The 19,453-nt window shown below is 43.3% G+C and overlaps 2 protein-coding genes across 29 annotated transcripts in view; both read right to left on the reverse strand.

Moving 5' to 3' along the window:
• The window catches only part of NDST2 (N-deacetylase and N-sulfotransferase 2), a 136,117-nt gene extending 123,600 nt beyond the window's left edge, over positions 1-12,517 (reverse strand). For 2 of the 11 annotated variants that reach the window (XM_023929413.2, XM_086901074.1), the window contains exon 1: positions 12,256-12,434. The gene's annotated coding sequence lies outside the window, so the exon portion shown is untranslated. Of the gene's footprint in view, positions 1-8,139; positions 8,332-12,255 lie in introns of those variants that run through there. The other 9 variants (XM_086901070.1, XM_086901076.1, XM_086901075.1 and 6 more) reach the window with 9 other exon arrangements.
• A 989-nt stretch (positions 12,518-13,506) lies between these two features.
• CAMK2G (calcium/calmodulin dependent protein kinase II gamma) overlaps positions 13,507-19,453 on the reverse strand; it is a 133,884-nt gene continuing 127,937 nt past the window's right edge. For 16 of the 18 annotated variants that reach the window (XM_023929412.2, XM_086901087.1, XM_086901099.1 and 13 more), the window contains 2 exons: positions 18,720-18,965; positions 13,507-16,215 (listed from right to left, as the gene is read on the reverse strand). In XM_023929412.2, the coding sequence (XP_023785180.2) occupies positions 18,733-18,965 (233 nt within the window). In that variant the 3' untranslated portion in view covers positions 13,507-16,215; positions 18,720-18,732. The remainder of the gene's footprint in view (positions 16,216-18,719; positions 18,966-19,453) is intronic. The other 2 variants (XM_086901093.1, XM_086901097.1) reach the window with 1 other exon arrangement.

Genomic DNA, 19,453 nt, shown 5'->3' on the forward strand with positions numbered 1-19,453 from the left:
TACATTTTCCCTTCTGGAGAATGATAACATAGCAAAAAAGGAGCTTGGTTTTGTTCTGTTATTTAATTTCCACATGAGCTTCTTGATCCTCCTTGCTGAGTTCTCGCACCAATACAGAGAAGCGCCACTATAGGATTGGATTGCTTTCCTCAGCAGTAGTATCAGTTTAAATGCAAACCAAAAAGAGTATGTTCAAAGGGCATCTTAACCCTGTTTTCATTTAGCAACAGGAAAATACTAGGACTAACATAAAAATAATTATACCATAGCTCTACTACACACAAGAGAGTTAACAACCTCAGAGAAACATTATGTTCAACACCAACTGCAATTATGACAATTCCTGAACACCAGTTTACTCTTTAACCTGCCCACATACACAACACAAGACCAAAAAGAACTTTCCAGCTCTGCCTGCTACCACAGGCACTGTAGCATCGTGTGTGGTTAGTGAGGAATTTGGATTTATAAGTAATGCTGGGAAAGGCAAACATCAATATTTTGTTTGAGGCAAAGCAAGTTTTCCTGCAGAAAGCTTTGTGTTTGTATGTTTACATGGACTTGGGCCATGGAAACACACCCTGTTCCATGCACAGTTACAGGATACCAAAATATAGATGTGAGCACATGATAACAGCACGCTTTCACGGTAGCCTTGACTCAGGAAAGTAGGCTTATTCACATCATGCTTTGATACAAGTGACCAGATCAGAAAAAGAAACATAAAGGAAGGATATGGATGTAGGTCTCCAGACAAAACTAAGTCAGGAGACAGTGACAGATCTCTTCTTATGAGGAAGATGATTATGACTCAGCCATAAGTAAAGCACATGCAGTTTGAGCTTCGGTATCACTGAGTGAATTCAGGCATTTAATTAAAAATAAAACCAATGAAATTACAAGTAACAAATTAAATACATTATTTGTAACCAAAATGGGGGGCAGAGGAAAGCTGAATGTTTCAAAACTGTTCTGGACAATAGATCAGACATGGAGACTAGCAATTTATGCCAGGTTTCAATGCTGAAATGAATCTGCCTCTTTACAACTGATGGGGTGGGCCAGGATGCCACTTTATCCCACTGAAAAAGCAGGTTTAACACTACAATAGCTCACAGCATTCTCCTGAAAGTGGATTCACATAGCTGATGAAACGGAGCTGCAGCAGTCCTCACACACAGACACTCTGTTGATCGATGCAAGGTCTACACTAGTTTCTGTCTGCTTTTTTTAATACCTCTGCAGCCCTCAACAACTGGAGGACAAGCAGTTTGCCAACAGTTAGATGATAATGCTTTCTGTTCTATGGCTCCATTGCTGAGACAAAGGATGTCACTTCAAAGACATCTCTATACTTTAAGCTGACCTACACACAAGTGATGTCCAGAAAAGAAACACAAACAAAACATGGGTGATAACAGATTCAAGAGGATGACATTTTAAGGGGTCAGGGAAAACACCAAACTTTTCTCCACTGAAATTTCTGCCTTTTTTTATATTGCACTAGAGTTCCCAGTCTTGCTGTGCTCCTTGTTCATCTTGGGCCATTAAATATTAAGAGGTATTCAGCTTGCTGTGAAATTACATTATTCATCTCAGTCATGCAATGTGGTCACTGTGCTGGGCCACTCCAAACCTGACCTTACCATTTGTTCAAAGTTAAGCTTCCAGCAGTGCAAAACATGGACTGTGCAGGAAAGAAACTGGTCTCTTTACAGAAAAAAAATCATAGGCCATTACCTGACACGTTGACATTCTCTTTGCTTAGAGTCAACTATAATATCTGCAGCTAGATTTTGAATCAAAGACACACCCAGGATTTGGTTGGACTTCTCTGGGACAGGCATGGCTGTCCAAGACCACAGTAAGGTCCTGGCTGCGACTTACAAGGGAACCCTGGCTGTTGAACAACTTAACCACAGAGGCAAGGGCAAAGACAATGGACAGCGGCAGAACAAGCCATAACAGTCAGCACTTGCAAAAGCTTTCAGAATAAAGCATGAGTGGCACAGGATCCACACATCAGCATTAGCTTAAAAAGAAAAATGTACAGAAAAGAATGTTCTAAATATGGGAAAGGTAGTTAAGATCAGAAGAGACAATTTTACATAATTAATGGTGAAGATACTAAAAATGCTACACTGAAAAGCAGTCCAGGATTAGGAGCAACTTTGTCACTCTGGAAGGTGTTCAACTCAGCTTCTGCTCAGATACTTATGCTGCTGACATTCTCTACATCTGGAATGACATTCTCAGTTTTTAATATATTAGAAAAAAAATTAAAAAAATATATTAAAAACAAACAAACAAAAAAAGCCTTCCAGCAAGTGATTCACCTCAACAAATGTGGACATCTACTTTAGGGTAGATTTAGAAATGAACAGTGCCTGAACATACCCTTAACATAAAGGGAACTTGAAGTGCCTGGCTCAGATGTGGACAATTGAGCTGTATTCTTCACATTACTCAGATGAGTCCAACTCTCATCATCCAAGAGAAGCCAGATCTGACTGCTTTAAAGCCCTTTGTGATACAAAATTTTCCATTCATTCTAAAGCACCAGTAAGGGCTAGGGAACAAATGCAAAGTCATTCAGTAAGAGATTCTTAGAAACAAAAACAGACATTTGTAAATGTTCTGTGGTTCTTCTAACCTTTCTGAAGTAAATCTCAAGTTTCTCAGCTTTTCTAAATTGAGTTCTACTATTCACAACATAGCACAGCTAAGGCAAATGATTCCACCATTTCCTTTGAGGAATTAATACCAAAGTGATTGAAAATGTAAGAGTTAAGAACTGCTGAAGAGCTCTAAAAATCCACGTGCAAGCTCTGATTTTACTTCAGAAGTACTGCCAAGTAAATTAGCATTAATTAGAGACAAGCTTAAAGACCAATAAAATATTAGGCTAATGGAATAATCTGGAACCGTAAAATGAAACGCGATCAAAGGAAAACAAGTTGCTCCATCACCTAATCTAATGGTCCTGACACAGGAGCCTCCCAACACAAACCACTCAGAGGAGTGCAATATTCTTGGAGAGTCCCTAATGCAGAACTGAAGGATGTAGGAGAATGGAGAAACAAAGAGAAGAGTAAGGACAGGGTGCTGGGGTTGTGTGCTTTCAAAAAGACTGACCAGATGGCAGACCAGAACTGCAAAAAGAGATTAAGAAGGGATAAAATTGTCATTTTGCTGTCCCTCTTTCCTCCTTCCCTCTTGCATCAGTTATGACAACCCATCTCCCAATCTAACAACTGAATACAGAGAAAAAACATACATCAATAAATTAAAGCAGCAGTGATCTCTGACTCTACAGAGGGCTATGCCTTGGTGTGCCATCTAACACATGCAGCTTTATGACCTATTCTCTCTCCCACTATGGAAACCCTTCCTGAGGAGGCATCCTCCTCTTGTGAGCTACTGTACAAGGATGGGAAGGTCGGAGAGGAGGGGACAGACCCTGTTGTCTCTTGCTTTACAGAGAATGCCCTGGACAATCTTTTCTACTAATGGAAGTATTTCTAAAGGGAAAAAAAAAAAAAAATCAGAATAATGCACTACAGTGTTGAGAGAAAACCGATCAGGCTAGTGCAGTACAACTGTATCCCACACTGCCTCACTTCCACTCCACACTCAAAACATGTGACAAAATGCTGTAGATGTTAAGTGCAGTGTGGGAAATGCAAAGCACAAGGACCACCAGCACTAGGATCTGCACAAGTTTTGTACACTGAGCAAAGGACAAAACGTATCTCTCCTTTTTCAACTTCCTTTGACTTTGGAGAAAAAAAACCATGAACGTTGGTAGCTGAACAGCTACTTGCAATGCATAACTTCGTAATTTCTATTTAATGACAAATACAAAATTCACTTAATGGAAAGAAGATGGCATTATCATAGACTAAGTTAAGGTGGTAACATTTAGCTTGAGAAGAACTGAAAGCACTGTTGATACTTCACATCTGCAACCTCAGCAGGAAGAACAGCTGTGGTTACACACAGCTACAAACACATTTGGGAGAGACAGGTACTTACAAACACCTTCTTGGTGCTGCTAGTACATAAGCAAGCGCTGCATGAAGCTGTCCTTTCTTATTTTGTACTATTCATTTTACTTGACAAATTTAATAGTACACTGAGTCTGTATAGAGAAAATATGCCCACCCTTCTCCTTGTTTGAAGACTTTGGGCGGCTTTAAAAAACAAGCAAACAGCAAATTCCACTTCTGTGAAAACAGATCTTGTTACACTGCCCAGCATAAGCCACAAATATTTTGAGAAGGTCCAAACTGCACTTACAATCTTACCAAAACCTTCACATTCACTGCTAAATCAGTTAGCCTACTAAAAATATTAGAGCAGGCAAGAACGTGATGGAGGGTGTCTTCCTGTTGCAGAAGATTAATTCATCACTCTTGTCTAGAGAGTTCTACTGCATTTCTAACAGAGCACATATGGATTGAGTCTAGTGATCTATATAATTTCCTTTCAGCATATGAGTCTATATCGAAAACAGTTCCCAAACAGCAACTGCTGGAGGACAAAGACCTTTAAATATCACTATGCAGGAAGAACAGGTAGGGCTCTCATCTGTACACTCCACTAAATCTTTCAGTGGTGATTTAAGACAACTGTGCTCCACAGCTCTACTGGAGATTCCTGCTTCCAGAGCAGGATCAGCAAAGCAAAAGGTCTGTCTGTACCTTCACTGCTGTGCCACACAGCCTGCCATCTCCAGCAGCTGAAGCAGAGGCACATGGTCCCTTCTGATTTTACCATAGAGGGAAAATTGCCAGTGTAAAGGCAGAGAAAGAAAAGAAAAACAAAACCCAGACTTTGAGACTTTCAGAGCTGATGTCAGAACACCCAGAGATCAGGCAGGAGCTGCACCAGCGCATGGTGCCTGCAGACTGTGCTGTTACAGGCCAGAGGTGAAGTGCCTCAGCATAGGCATAATGAAATGCAGTTTCACCTCTGTGCATTATGTTCAATTAACCAAAGCAACTGTGTTCAGCAAAGTCATGGGGAATTTTCTAAAGACAGCTAATGTTGTTTTGGGCCTTCTAAAATATGCTCCCAGTACTTGCCTTCCATCACTCTTGTGCTTCTCAAAGCCTGTCATCAGAAAACAGCAGCAACTTGGATGTATTTGCTTTGAAACAGATTGGAAAGACAGCTAGAAAAGAAAAAAATGAACTCAAAGACCCCTGCATCAGCAAAACAAGAATAAGACCAGAGAAGCAGAGAGAACAAACAGGAGCATTCACCCCAATTATCTCCAGAATCCAGGACAAACCCTGCACCATTCCCAGTGCCGCCACCACTGACTGTGTGCTGCTGCTGCAGCATCACTGCCTTGCACCCACAAACTCCACTGCAGCTGCCTGTTGAGCTGGAAATTTGATACACTGCAAAGGTTGCTGACAGCCAGAGGCTGCTCCCTTGTCTATAAAATACCCTGTAATAAATTACATTACAGATTGGGGAAAAGGATTCGGAAGAGCGAGAATTAAAACACAACCTTATGAGAGCTAAATGAGACCAATTAAAGGAGATTTGCTACAAGTGCTGAGGGATTTTGACCTGAGCTGTAATCAGGGATAGATATGCATTCCTTTAAAAGAGGAAAATGAGCAAGAGATCATGTGTAAACAACTCTGCCAATTAAAATGAAATGGATTATCTTATCTGTGCAGCTCTGCTCAATCACCACATATTCCAGATATACCACGGAGAGATCTGAGACAGTCATTCCATCCTCTGAAACAAGGCTCAGTGATAGGGAGATAGGTTGTGGTTCACGACACATTGAAATCTCAGCTGCATTTGGTTATTTCCCCTTCCCTCATTTTTTTAAAAACAACCATGGAATTAGAAATGTAAATACAAAAGTAAGTTCACGCTATTTTTACCAGGCCCCTACACGAATTCTGATGCAGATCAGACTGAAGGTTAGGCACAACAGTGAAACATGCTTTATGCAAAATCCATGCAGCAGATCCCATTATCACTGCAATCCTAGATGCTGCTGGGAGACACAGCTTGCCCAGGAACACGCACACATCCTGATAAACAATCGCACATTACACCATACCTCAAAACACTGACTCTCAATTTTTCTGTATCACAACCTCATTTTGCTGCCAGATTGGGTCCCCACTCTGAGAACCCATACCCACAAGCAAAAGTCATTTCTGCAGCTGGAGCAAAAAATATGACATGGACAGATGTACCACTACTCCTGCTCTGTGCCCTTGCTCTCAACTCATTCTGAGCTGCATCCTTTTTTGAAAATTCAAGTTCTACAGAGTTCACATATACATGCAAAAATTCAGTTTTACAAAGACTGAAGAAATACTGTAACAGAAAAAGAGAAGACCCATTAGGAAACCACATTCAAGAAGTTTTGTTCTCCCCTAAACACAATACCACGAGCTTAGGGGAGAAAAAAAACTAAAAGAGCAAACAAAAAGAGGAGTTTGGGGTAAGGAAGAAAAAATTAGGAAGAAAGCAGCAACCGGACAAGATAATAACTGTAAGAGATATGTACTTGTTCACAGCTGCTGACAGCCAGAAAGGTTTTAGACCATTTTATGGTGCTTGCCAGATTTAAGCACTGAGATTTTCCAGTGGCTCAAAACTGGTTTACTGGAGTCAGGCTGTTTTTGGAACCAACAATCTCAACACACCACAATCACTTTTGTGCAGGGTGAAGAACCAACTAAAATGCCTTTCTATGTCCATTCTGTCAGCAGATCAGTGATCTCAGTGCCATGAAAACAGCTGCACTGAGAAGTCAAATGCAGAAACACTGCATAAATCCAACTGTGAACGGAGCACCTCAGGTGTCTGTGCAGCAGCTCTACAGGGCTTGGCTTTGGGATGACTGTGCAGGTGCAGAGCCAGCTCACATGGGCAATGTCAGCACGTGTGGGCACCCAGGCCAACAAACTCTTGAGGCTGATGCTAAGCTTCTTTTTTCTGTCTTTTTGGGCATTTTTGTACACAATGTGTCCCTCCATATTACCATCATCTAAAATTTCCCAGCCCAATTACCACAGATAACGGACTGCACGTAACCTGAACAATTCATCAAAAGTTTCTAGTTTACCTCTGCCATGAAGGACAAAGTTACATTTCCTAATGAGAAATGCACATACAATTAACAACTCTGAATACTTCTCTGGCAAAATTGGTCACAAAGGATCCCAGTGTGGAGTAGCATAACTTGTGGCTGAATTCAGATGTGTGACATTTGCTCACTTCTAATTCAGGCAACACGGTTTACTCACTCTTGCATAAGCAAACAGGGACGTCTCATGCTTTTATTTAACACTTCACCTCTGCAAAAATCTTTTAACAACTAAAATATGATGGGAAATACTACAGGAACGATTCCTCACGTTCCATCAGCTTTCTTTACGCAATTTTTGTTGTGTCTTTATAGTACCACAGCTGTACCCATGGTTGGCCTGCTGTGAGCGCAGCCCCCAGCCAGCAGCGTGTGCAGCACAGACGCTGCAGCCGCAGCCTCACCACGGGGACAGGAGCATCCCTTGCCCCGGTGCACGCCGATTACTTCGGCGCCGGTCCCGCCGTACTCGGCAACCTCTCCGCCCGCAACACAACGCCGTGGGGTAAACAAAGCTGCAGCGAGGCCGGGAGCGCAGCTCCGGCCCCGGGCCCCGCTCCCCGCCGGCGGCCGGAGCACAGGGGGCTCCGAGGGGCGGCAGCCGCGATGGGGCAGGGGCTGCCGCTCCCAGCCCAGTGTCGGGGGCCCTGCGCCGGCCAAAAGCAGCCGGCCAGGGCTTCGAAACCTTCGGCCCGGGCACGGCCGGCAACGGAGCAGCGTGCTGGAGCACGGGCCCCCCGGAGCGGGCTCCCGGCGGGGCCCCCCGGCCGCACAGGTGGCTCCGGGGCGGGGGGCTGCGCCCTCCGCACCGCCCGCCTCGGCCCGGCCCCCCCGCCTCCTTCTCCCACGCCCCGGCCACCCCTCACAGACCGCCCCCACCCGTGACCATCGCCCCCGGCCGGCACAACTTCCCCCGGCCCCGCCAGCGCCGCTCGCTCTGCCCCGCCGCCCTCCGAGCCGGACCGGGCCGGGCCGCCGCCACCGCGCCGCCCTCTCCTCCACCTCACCTGCCGCAAGGAGGCCCCGCCGAGCGGGCAGGACACGGGCTCCGGAGGGAGAGCGGCCGGGCGTCCCCCGGCGCCACAAGCAGCGCTCAGGCCGGTCGCGGCCCGCCGGCTCCGGGGCGCTGCGCGTCCGTCCGGCCGCTGGGGGAGCCGCGGCCGCCGCGCCGCCCGGCCGCCATCTTCCGCGGGGAGGGAGGGACGCGCTGAGGGAGGGGCGCGGGGCCCCGCCCGCCGGGAGGGTCGGGCCGGGGTCCCGCAGCCCGGCCGCCGCAGCCGCGCCCCGCACGGAAACACGTGGCGGCCGCGGCCCGCTGCTGCCCGGCACGGTCGGGAGGCGTGGGATGCCCAGGAAAGCGGTAGGTAGGGATTGACACTGCTGTGACAGCGCCGGCAGCAGCCTCCCAAGAAACACCAACACGCACGGTGCAATTTGCTACGTTGAAGAGGTGGAGGAAATTGTAGTAGGAAGCCAGAATGGATTGTGAAGCCACATCACAGAAACATTTATTCTCAGGGGAGGCTGGAGGAGCGGACGGCAGTCTGGGAGTGCTATTGCACGGTGCTGATTTTGGATCTGCTGCGGAGGAAGAACCCATCGCGCCGCAGAGAGCGAACATTTGGGACAGCTTAACGCTGCTGGGTCCTGCAGCAGTCAAAAGCGACAGAAGAGGAGCAAGCAAAGGGAAAGCAAGTGCTCAGGGAATAAGGCCTCATGTTGGCAAAGTACTGCTTCCCATCCTGCTGTCAGGAGATTGCTGGCACCTTATGAATAATTCTCAGAAAACCCTCCAAAAGGCAATACAATATGTAAATTTGTTGTACAGGAACCTGCTCCTCTATTGAAAAGTTTAAAAAGCTCAAAAGTTATGGCTTACAGACACATTTATAGAGGGCTTTCAATCTTCAGCTAATCAATTTGCACCTGAAGCACTGACCAGGCTTCTGCAAGCCTGTTAAGCCCACGTTAACAGGTGAATTAAAAAACTGAAGAAAAGCAGACAAAGCTATGAGCAGTCGTATGCTAGCATGCTTCAAAAGCCTGTTCTGCCTCTGGCTGACAGCACCCCACCTCAGCAGAGGTTGATGAGGCAGCTGCTCCCACCACCTGCAGTCGCAGGTCTGTGCTGCCAAAATACCCATCAGCACATATTTTAACACGTGATTGCATTTCTGTTGAGTTAATCCAAACACATGCCACAGTGCTCACATCAGATTAATATCGTCCCCCTGCCGGCAGCCATCCCAAAGCTAGTCTGGCAGCAACAGGTGATGCCCAGTCTACCACAAACCTTGCACTTTCCAAAGCAGCTGATCAAATCTGAGCCAACGGAGGGACAACTTGGCAGCTCAGCACTTTGTGTCATGTGCTTGTAGTATTTATCATCCTGTACTACATTCTGTGGGTTTTACCATTCCAAAGCACGATTTGGTGTTCTGGTAGAAAAAAAAAAATTTTTTTTTGGTAGTTCCCATCTCTTCTTCAGTCCAACCTATCTCAGTTACAGTGAGGGAAGGAAATCAGTGACAGGAGGGTATGTTGTACACTACAGCTTGCTAAACAGGTGCAAAAGTATCAGCTTAAAACTCCATTTAAATGCACCATAGAAGAAACTACCCCAAAATATGCCCCATCTCTCCAAATCCCTCCTCAAACCACCTGCACAGAGTTCACCTGCTTTCCTTCTCATTTCAGTACAAAATTTTCCATCCCACTGTCCTCACTGCCTTTCTAGCTACCTCATGTTTAACATCTGCTACTCACTTGCAAGACACCTTTAGCCCCATCTTGCATCTCTGCTCTCTTCCCCACACCAGCTTCCTCACACTCCAAACCACTCTGAGAGCTTGGCTTTATGACTGCCATCTTCCAGGTTATCATATTGCTCTGTGCCTACCTCACTTAGCATGTGCTATCCCTGGTAACATTGCACTTCACTGAAGCAACTTCTCTTTCTTAAGGTTACATAAACTGTCTTTCCCTGGATATTCCATTTAATGGCTCAGGCAGGTTTCTTCCTAAAGGGATAGTTGAAGTAGAAGATTAAATGTCTTGCTGTTTCTGTTGAGGCTCAACCCAGTCCTCATAATAGGTATGGAAGATTTTTACTGATATTCTAACAGATTAGAAAGTGTTAAAACTTGCTAATTTACCATATATAAAAGAATTTCAGCATTAATACTATTTTGGAATGAACAAGACGGAAATCTATTTACAATTCTTAAAAACATTTGAGACTATCTGTGCCAAGTTTGGGCCTTTTTTATACAAGAAAAATATGCTAAATCTAAAGCAATGAATTTCAACTGTCACTTTAGTAGAACATTTTTTTGTATAAGTAATTTTTTCAGTTTATTTTGAACTTCTAGACATTTAGTAAGAAACAAACAAACGCTTTCTGGAACAGGAACAACCATAAGGCAGTAGCAGTGTTCTGACTACTGATGTAACCTATAGCACGTTCCAGTGTAAACAAGCCTCTGAAGCAGAGCCCTGGTGCCATTTTTGCAGGCTGTCCTCTGTTGGTATGAGCACTACTCTTTCCCACAGAAGCGTGAAGGAGAAATAAACCATGATGAGACAGTATTTCATTGCAAGTACTGGCCAAATCCCAAGTCTGCCAACACACAGTCATATGATGCATTAACAAAATGGTTTTCTGTGAATAAATGTCATCCTGCCCATCCATTCATGGGTAATTATGATAAAATTATATAAATTGCCACAGATTAGGCACAACCACCTTTCCACCACCCACCAGTGCTTTAGAGGACCCTCCTATAGCTAAAGAAACTTTCAGAATGAGATTTTATTAATTTAATTATATCCATCCTTTCCTTGTAGCCAGTCTGCCTTAAAAATCATAAACATATGCGTTTTTGTTTTCTAATACTTATTAAGTACATAAGAAATTGGCTTAAAATTCTTCAGAGTGCTACACACCAACAAGTTAATTCCTATTCCTTACCAGCAGGCAAAGAGGACATTCTGGCAGGTGAGGAGTTCTCAGGCACTAAGGGTCTCAAGGGAAAAATTCATAATCCTCCACTCAAGCTGCTTTAAGTGCCCCCAAAGGATCACCTTTCTCTACTCTTAAATAAATGTATACCAAGCCCAAATAAACAAGCATTCCAGGTGCATTAATCTGCACTCCCAAACCTTTCAAATTTTCAGGCAAAAGAAATCATCTGTTATGTGTAGCAGCAATACCACCTAGCTGCTCTGCAGCACTGTTCATCAGTCTCTTACAGGGGTTTCTACAGAGGTCAGGCTTATCATCTGCATGAAGAAATGGGAACACTGAAGCAGAGAGCACACAGCTGGCTTATCTGCAGTCATCCTGCAAAGCCATAGCAAACCCAATCATTAGTCAAATACTCTGCTTGTTTTTCTACGTTATCTATTGCACATAAATAAGAGGTAACAATTTTCATAATAAAATGGAAAGGATATTGACATTCAGGGTCCAGCTCTTCTCGCACTTCCCTCCACGTCTCATAGACGCTATAAGCATAGGAGGAGCATCCTGCCAGGCCTTTGTGCCACTAGCCCAGCAAGTGAGAGCAGAGCAATTCTAGTTTAAAGGGAAATCTACCTGGGCATAAATAAAAGCTACCAATTACAGGTCTCCCCCTGAATAATCCACCTATGTATACAATCATGCACATGCATAGGTTAGGAGGAAACTTAAAATCCATGCTCAGACACTTGTCTTTGGTAGGAAGATGGCAAAACTTCATCTAATAGGATGAAGAGATTTTAACCAGCTATAGCATACTGGGAAATAAGGTTCTAGGAATATCTCTGTTTGATAGCTCAGTACTGGAGCTATTTACAATGCAGGGAAGTACCATTCCAAATCCCTGCTGTCAGCTAAAACATAAGACATAAAACAGGCCCCATGTATATGCTACAATAAATATTCTTGACCCGAGTGTTAGTCTGACTATTTCGCTTTCAGTAAGTGTTTAAATTACTCTTATCCTGGTTAAAAGAGCGACTGAAAACATGGGAGATCATCACTAATTTTATAATTACCTTCCTAGTGCTTATCGGATCATACTGCAACATTTCTTCAAAGATCATTAAGACAGGATTAATTGCTTCAGGAGAAACCTTACCTGATGAATGCTCCTGCCTCGTATGTCAGAAATGAGAGCAGAAAGTCTCTTTGCTCCCGAAATAGCAGGAGCCATTTCTCCCGGGCACGAACAGATTGCCTTCAGTCCCAGTAAAATGGACTATAAAACTCTTACCTTCTCCTTTTAAACACTAAGGACGATTCTTTTCCTCCTGTTTCATCAGGCAGCAAAAGTAATCATCTCTTTAAGCAGCAACAGCTGACACCTATTTACTGGGTAATTGCTGCAGTTAAAGGGGATTAAGCACAATGAACTCGCTTTCGGTGATAAGGCAAAGCCATCCCCTCCTCTTTGCGGCGCTTCCCAGACACACCTGGGAAGAGCCCAGGGGAATGGAGGCCAGCCAGGCCAGCCAAATGGGGGGCACATGCTGGCTAGAGCCCCTTAGCCTTAGCTGCAGGCAGTGGCAAAACGAGATGCGCGTCCCCCTCGCAGTCACGGCAGTCAGTGTGCCAGGGGATAGCACAGAGGGGAGCCCTGAGCCGGTCTGTCCCACACAGCCGCGCAGGGCAGCGCCTTGGCAGAGGGCGAGGGCAGCACCTGCTGCAGCCTCACGGCTCAGCCACCTGAGCGGAGCAGGTGACATCTGCAAGGTGGCGAATAACAGAGAAACGGCAAAGCAGCAAAGGCCTGCCTGAGTGGAACAAAGTCTACTTAATAGGGCATATGTGAAATGCTAATAACAAGAGGCAGTATAAAAACAAAACAAATTAAATCCAACTAACTTTTAACTTCTTAAGAAATGATGTATACAGTGCTGGACCTGACAAGTTCTGTGCCTCTGCAGGACATCCCAACTAGGATACAAAATACATTAGTTGACAAATAACTACGTGACACAACTCGAGACTAGCATGTTTTCATCAGGCAAACCAAATAGCAAAATAGCTTCTCCCACAAGGGGTCTTAAATATTGGTGAAGAAAACAAAGACCAGGAAGGGAAGTAACAGCATAGATTTGCCAAGGATCAGGCTATTGGGAACAAAAGCAGAAATTCCCTATTATCCCTGGTCTGTCAGGGAAATGCCGTCAAGATCATTTTAACAGGTTCTGTCATCCTTCTGTTTTTAATGCTAGTATTCTCCCCTCCACCCTTTTAGGGATGGTACCACTTAAACATTACATTTTTAAATAAAGCTCCTCTGTCAATTTTTTCTTATCCCAATTGGCATCTTAACACCAACTTCATATTATTCCATGGTTTAGGAGAAAAATGTGACAATCCAAACTTTACACTGTTTAAATGTTATTTTATTAAATATCTTCAGTTCAAGGTTTCATTGTAACAAAGCTATGAAGGTTCTACCAACATTCAGACCAAACAAACAAACACTAGCTAACTTTAATTGTTTCTATATCATGCAAAAATTCTGCATCAAATGCCTTCCATTTCCTGTTTAAAATGTGATATTTATAATATATATTATATAGATGCTTACATTAGCCCCATAAGAGAACATTAAGAACGCTAAAGGTGTACAGCTGTGTTTGATAATGGCCATACCAAGCTAAGGTTCTCATTAACTTAAAAGGAAACAAAACAAACAAAAAAAAATCCAAAACAGTTTGTCTCCAAGACTGTGCAAAAACAAAAATCCCAACAGTTCTGTTCTTTTAAAATTTTCTCTGAAAGATGCATATACTTAATACAGAGGGTTCTCTTTTTTAACTATTAATAATCATCAGGTAAAGAGACAAGGAAGATCAGACCGAAAGAAGGCATGCATAATGTTTTGTATTTACCTTTTTTAAATGGCATAGTTGTAATCAGTTTGCTCTGTGGCTTAAAAAAAAATTCTGAATGAAATATCAAGGCTTTTTACTTTTCCACTTCACTCGCTGGCTTAGAGCTGTCTTAAAAATGTTTTGAAATAATGAAATCTAGTGTTTGCCCCCCCATGGATTCAATCCCCTCCTCACTCCTCCCGTGGGATAGCAGAAGGAGTAAGAAAAGGGTGTTTGTTCAAACAAACCTGGGAAGTGTGAATGGTCTTTTCCTTCATCAGTGGTTAGGTGATCAAAACCTTGTGTGGGATAGCACCTCTCCAACAAAGGGAACAGAGCTTTGCAGCTATCTTCTGCAAAGTGACAGCTCCACTTTGTGCAACTGCTTTTATTTTCTGCATTTTATTGAATAAGGATTCAAATTCCAAATTGTCTTTCTTCTATAGTCTCCTAAAGGATTGCCACACACTTAGTATGCTGTCAAGGCAATCATTTTAACTTTCTCTAGAGATCAAAAAAATGATTCAGGGTAAATCAGGTAAAAGCCCATTCCAACTTCTGCAAGTGATGCCTTCCCTTGGTCAAGACAAATCCCATCAGGTCTGCCAGAAAGGCTATTTTCTTCTTGGGGCTAGGCTCCCTTCTTGGTAAGGTCAACAAAACACTTCCACATCTCCCACCCAATGAATACAGAAAGGAACTGAACTCCTTTTGCAGCAAAGAAAAGAAAGGAAGATGAATTGGCCCAAAGGACGAACATCAGATCACGTGCTCATTCCCTTTCCCCTCTGCTTCATGAGGTATCCTCTAAGACCCAGAGGCAACATGGGGTGGGGGGTGGCCTGGATTCCTTCAGCTACAGCTTTTGAGGTTCTGATCTGATAGTTTTCTCTGTTACAACATCACTGTAAAAAATAGAAAAATTACCCAAATAAACACTAGGAAACATGACACTTACAAACATCAGATGGGTTAGTGGTGGGGAGAAGCACCTGGCTGGGGCTACTGGCTCCCACTGCTATTTTACTGGAGACCAACAAATCAAACAGGAGGCCAGGCAACCCCTTTAATTCTACGGGTGCATATATTTCAGTATAAAAAACACACGCTATTTATGCCTCATATAGGAGTGTATGTGCAAGTTTTCATGAAGAACATAACACTAAGTTTTTTGTCTGCTTCCTAAGGAACACGTGTTCTGCAGCACTGTGGATCCCAACGATGCTACTAAAAAGGAAAAAAAATAGAAAATCCCGTACAAATACCCTCTTCCTCTAAAATCTCTGCTCTTAATGAAATGTTTTTTTGTTTTGTTAAATTAAATAAGCTGGTTTCAAAACTCCATGTTTGTATAGGTAGTGGCTGTTTCTAAAACCAGAATCACTAAAGAGCGAGCTTCTATTCAAGTTATATTCACTTAAACCCATTTTTAAATCCCTACTTCCATCTTTAGTTTTAAATCAACATTCCATTTTGTTTTATTTCTTAAAAAAAAAAAAAGAAAAAAAAAAAAAAAGAAAAGTCTGATTTGGGATCCAGCAGCCGAGCAACCAGGTTTCCGTAGCGTTCTTGCTGTGCAGAAATCGAAGAAGAAACAGGCTGAAGTCAGACTGCTGGGCAACAGGAAGAGAAGCACCTCCTCTCCCTTGAACCCCAGTCTTCACACTGGCTCCTCTGGGGTCTCCTTGTCACCTCTCACCGACTGCAGTTGCAGCACAGCCCGAATGCGGTATTAACTTCCACCATCGCTTTGCGGAGCACAGTTCAACCATCCGCTGTTCAAGCTGCCTCCTTTCTTGCTCTCCCTCTCTCTCTCCTTCACTTTTGCTTTCCCCCTCACTTCATTTCTGAAAGATGTTCCGGCTGCTGCCACTTTCTTAGCCCTGGGGGAAGGGGCATGTTGGATAATCTGTCATTTATTTAGCATTATTCCTGTTTTTTATTATTTTATACAAACAACATGTCCTTTTTTTTAGATTTAAAAACACCTTCGTACAGCAGAAACAGACACGATGGATCCATGGAAAACAACAGAAAGGCAGTGCCCGGAGCATCAGATGCATGCAGGGTTTCGTGCATTTGGCTGCTGCCTGTTTGTAATTTGTATTTATTTTTTTAACGTCAAAACAGACATGACCGTTGCTGTCACTCAGGCACTCCAGAGCTGCTTGCTAAGAAGATATTGCCCTCCAGCTGAGTATCTCCACAAGTTGCTGCAGTCAGGAACAGGTGTTCACCCAGAAAGGAGAGAGGACAACAGGATGGAAGATGGAAGGAAATAAAGCCATACATTAGCTGTACACAATTAAAAAAACAAGTTTTCTACAGGCTAATTATTTGGTGTAGGTAGAAACCCCTAACACAACACAAACTGGGGCTCATGAGGAGACCTCTAAAGGTAAGAGCCACTCACTTTCTCTTCCAGGTGGCTGAGTGTGCCAATGAAAATCAACTAATTGTTAAAATGTATTATTGCTTTGGAGCAGCCCTGGGCGCACTCCCTTATAGCCATGACCCAGAAGTTGAAGAAGTTTCCACTGAAGCTTCACTTTCCATTGGCTTTTGCCTTGAACTGAAAGATAATTCTATTTTTCTTAGGGTTTTTATTTTTCAAATCTTCAGTAATTTTCAGTAAATTCTCTGAACTTTCTTAATATTTAAACAAATGTATGAGCTTTTCTGCAGTTTTGTGAAGTTGCAACCCTAGTGGCTGCTTTTAGCAAAGGTCCTTCCTAGTTAATCTTCATGTGCCAAATTACTGGATTTATTTTGATAAATTTTAAATATGTTTTTTTCTTTTGCATCTGTTTAGCATTATCTTGTCAAGAAAGTATACCCAAACACTTCTTTCTACCATTTCTTAGTTTGCAAATCTTTGTAGACTCTTCCTTATTAGTATTTTTCCTTCTTGGTTCCCACTCTGTCCTTACTCAGAAGTCCTCTGATTAACATCAAACTTCTTTTCTGGCTGCAGTTTCCTTTTGAGATGATTTACCCTGAACTGAATTCTGCTTTCCAGGTGAGAAGAAACCACTCATTTCTCTTTAAGCATTCTTACTCACCTCATTCATTCTTCATCCTTAGCTTTCACTGCACATGGGATAACACTGCTTCAAAATGATTCAGTACATTCAGATGGGGGCTGCCCACACTGACCCCATTTGTAATTGCTTGTGGGTACACTTCCTTCAGAACCCAGAAATGCATGCAAATACTTCAACTTCTAGTAGCTTACAGGGTATTTTTAAATATTGTTTTAACCAACATTTTGTGGTTTGGAAATAGCTTCTGCTCTGCAGTTTTCAGAAACCCTCCAGCACATACTTTTGGAGGGCTTCAGCATTTCCACAGCCAAGAAACACACCTCTTGTTGCAGCAGACTTTCCACTTCTAAATTTCCTTAGAACTCCTAGGCATAGTCACTGAGCCACACTGACCTTAATTTAATAATTTCTTCTGCATCTTTTATTGGACAGACATCTCCCTCAATATTTCTGTGATGAAATCCGATGCAAGTGTTTTTTTGTTTTACTGCAAAGGCTTTATCCTTCTCACTGCCTTACTCCCTGGAAATTCAGCTGATTTTCCAGTTTTCTTGAAAGCTTCCCTGCTTCTGGTGCCCCCAACTGGCTTTTGCTTTTCAAATTCCATCTGTGACCTCTGCAGCTTGCTTGTGATAGTTCACATTCCTTCCCACTGCCTTCAGTAGGGCTGAATACCTCACAACACTTGAATACAAACTGCTCTTGGCTTAGTCCCAGGTTGTTCACAGAACTAGGACTCAAGTAGCAACTATAATTGAGTGGCTGGTTCATCCTTAAATGACCACATTAAAAAAAGGCTGCCTCTCAGTTGTAGATATTTGTTGTGTTTGCCCTTAAATAGAAAATATTTAGTTAAAAGGTCTTAAGATTAGGAAACTTTGGCCTATAAAATGAATGTGACATATTTCACATAAAACAAAAGGATGCAGAAGACTTTGTACATCTAATTAAAAGAAGCCATTAAGGCAATAAACCAGAATGCCTTAATGCTGAAGAAGTAAATGGATCTGATGTCCTTCAGGAGCAAGCAACAATCATTTCTTCATGACATATTTTAGAGTCATGTTTCTTCCAATGCTGAATTGTGGCAACTTAACTGGGGGATATTTTAAATCCTCTGATATTATCATTTGTTTAGATTATTTTCCCCTCTGAGTTTTCTCAACATGGTACATTAAATAGCTTTTGTGTATCAGAAAATCAGTGATAAAATTTATATGAATAAACTCTTACTCCTTATGGCACAGATATTGTTCTGTATGGATTCTACAATATCCTTTCTAGAAGATGACATGATAAAAAAAAAAATCCACTGAAATGACCCCCATGGAAAGGTAAATGTGAAAGGGCCACCCGGTGCACAGCATGAGACACTCTTCCACTGTGCTCCGGATTAGCCATTTGTCCAAGCACAGACCTGAGCACCTGGGAGGAAGCACAGATGTTACAAGGACACCTATGCCCAGCTGTCTGGCACATGACCCCCATTTGCCAGGAACAGCAGATAACCATACTAAGTCCAGAGGACAGGACTTAAAGGAACACCATCTACAAGCTGAAGTTTTCAGCCTACAGACAACTAAATATGGTTATCTCACAGCCAGCTAAACAGCCTTGAATGCTGAATTCCCACATACAGCAGCCTCAGCCATGTGTGCCCTGAGAATCCATACCCGTATTCGATCCTCACTGGAGAGGTGCTGCAGGAGCTCCAGAGCAGTGGTAGTGGACATTGAGCCACTTGCCATCTCGGCGGTGCCAGACACGGGTCTCCTCTGACTGCGTGGTGCGGGGCCGGCCTTGGCCGTCGATGTACTGCGTCAGGCGGATGTACGCGATGCAGGCGGCGTCCTCCCCGATGACGTGGACGTGGGGGTTCAGGATGGTCGTGTGGATTGGCTTGCTGTTCTTCGACAGTACTGGCAGGACACGCAAAACATCAGATTCATTTTACAACTAAGAAGGAATAGTGTCCCACATTCTCCAACGTTTTCTATATTCTACTTACCTTCCACTGGATTCTGGAATGCCAAAAAAATTGCTCCTGCAATTTTTCAGGCAAAATCCAAGCAATTCTTTCCCCTATCACCTGTTGTTCTCCTTAGGAACTGCACACTTACTGCCAGGAGTCCCCAGGCCCCTTTGCCCCCACTGCCTCTACAAAGCATACTCTCCACCTTTTCAATATCAGTACTGCAATCTCTTCAGTTATGGAAAAAGACCTTTCACTTACAGAATATCATTGCAAAGGAGTCATTAATCAGGAGATCTTTAAGCTAGGGCAGCATTAAATATGAACAAACCTTGGAGAAGTGTTAAAATCACTCCCTAATAGGTTGCTGAGAGAGACTTAAAGAACTACATATTGCCCATACTAAAGACCTTGACTAACCCCCAAAACAAAACA

Source organism: Cyanistes caeruleus, chromosome 8, assembly GCF_971803275.1.
Source record: "Cyanistes caeruleus chromosome 8, bCyaCae1.hap1.1, whole genome shotgun sequence".
NCBI lineage: Eukaryota > Metazoa > Chordata > Aves > Passeriformes > Paridae > Cyanistes > Cyanistes caeruleus.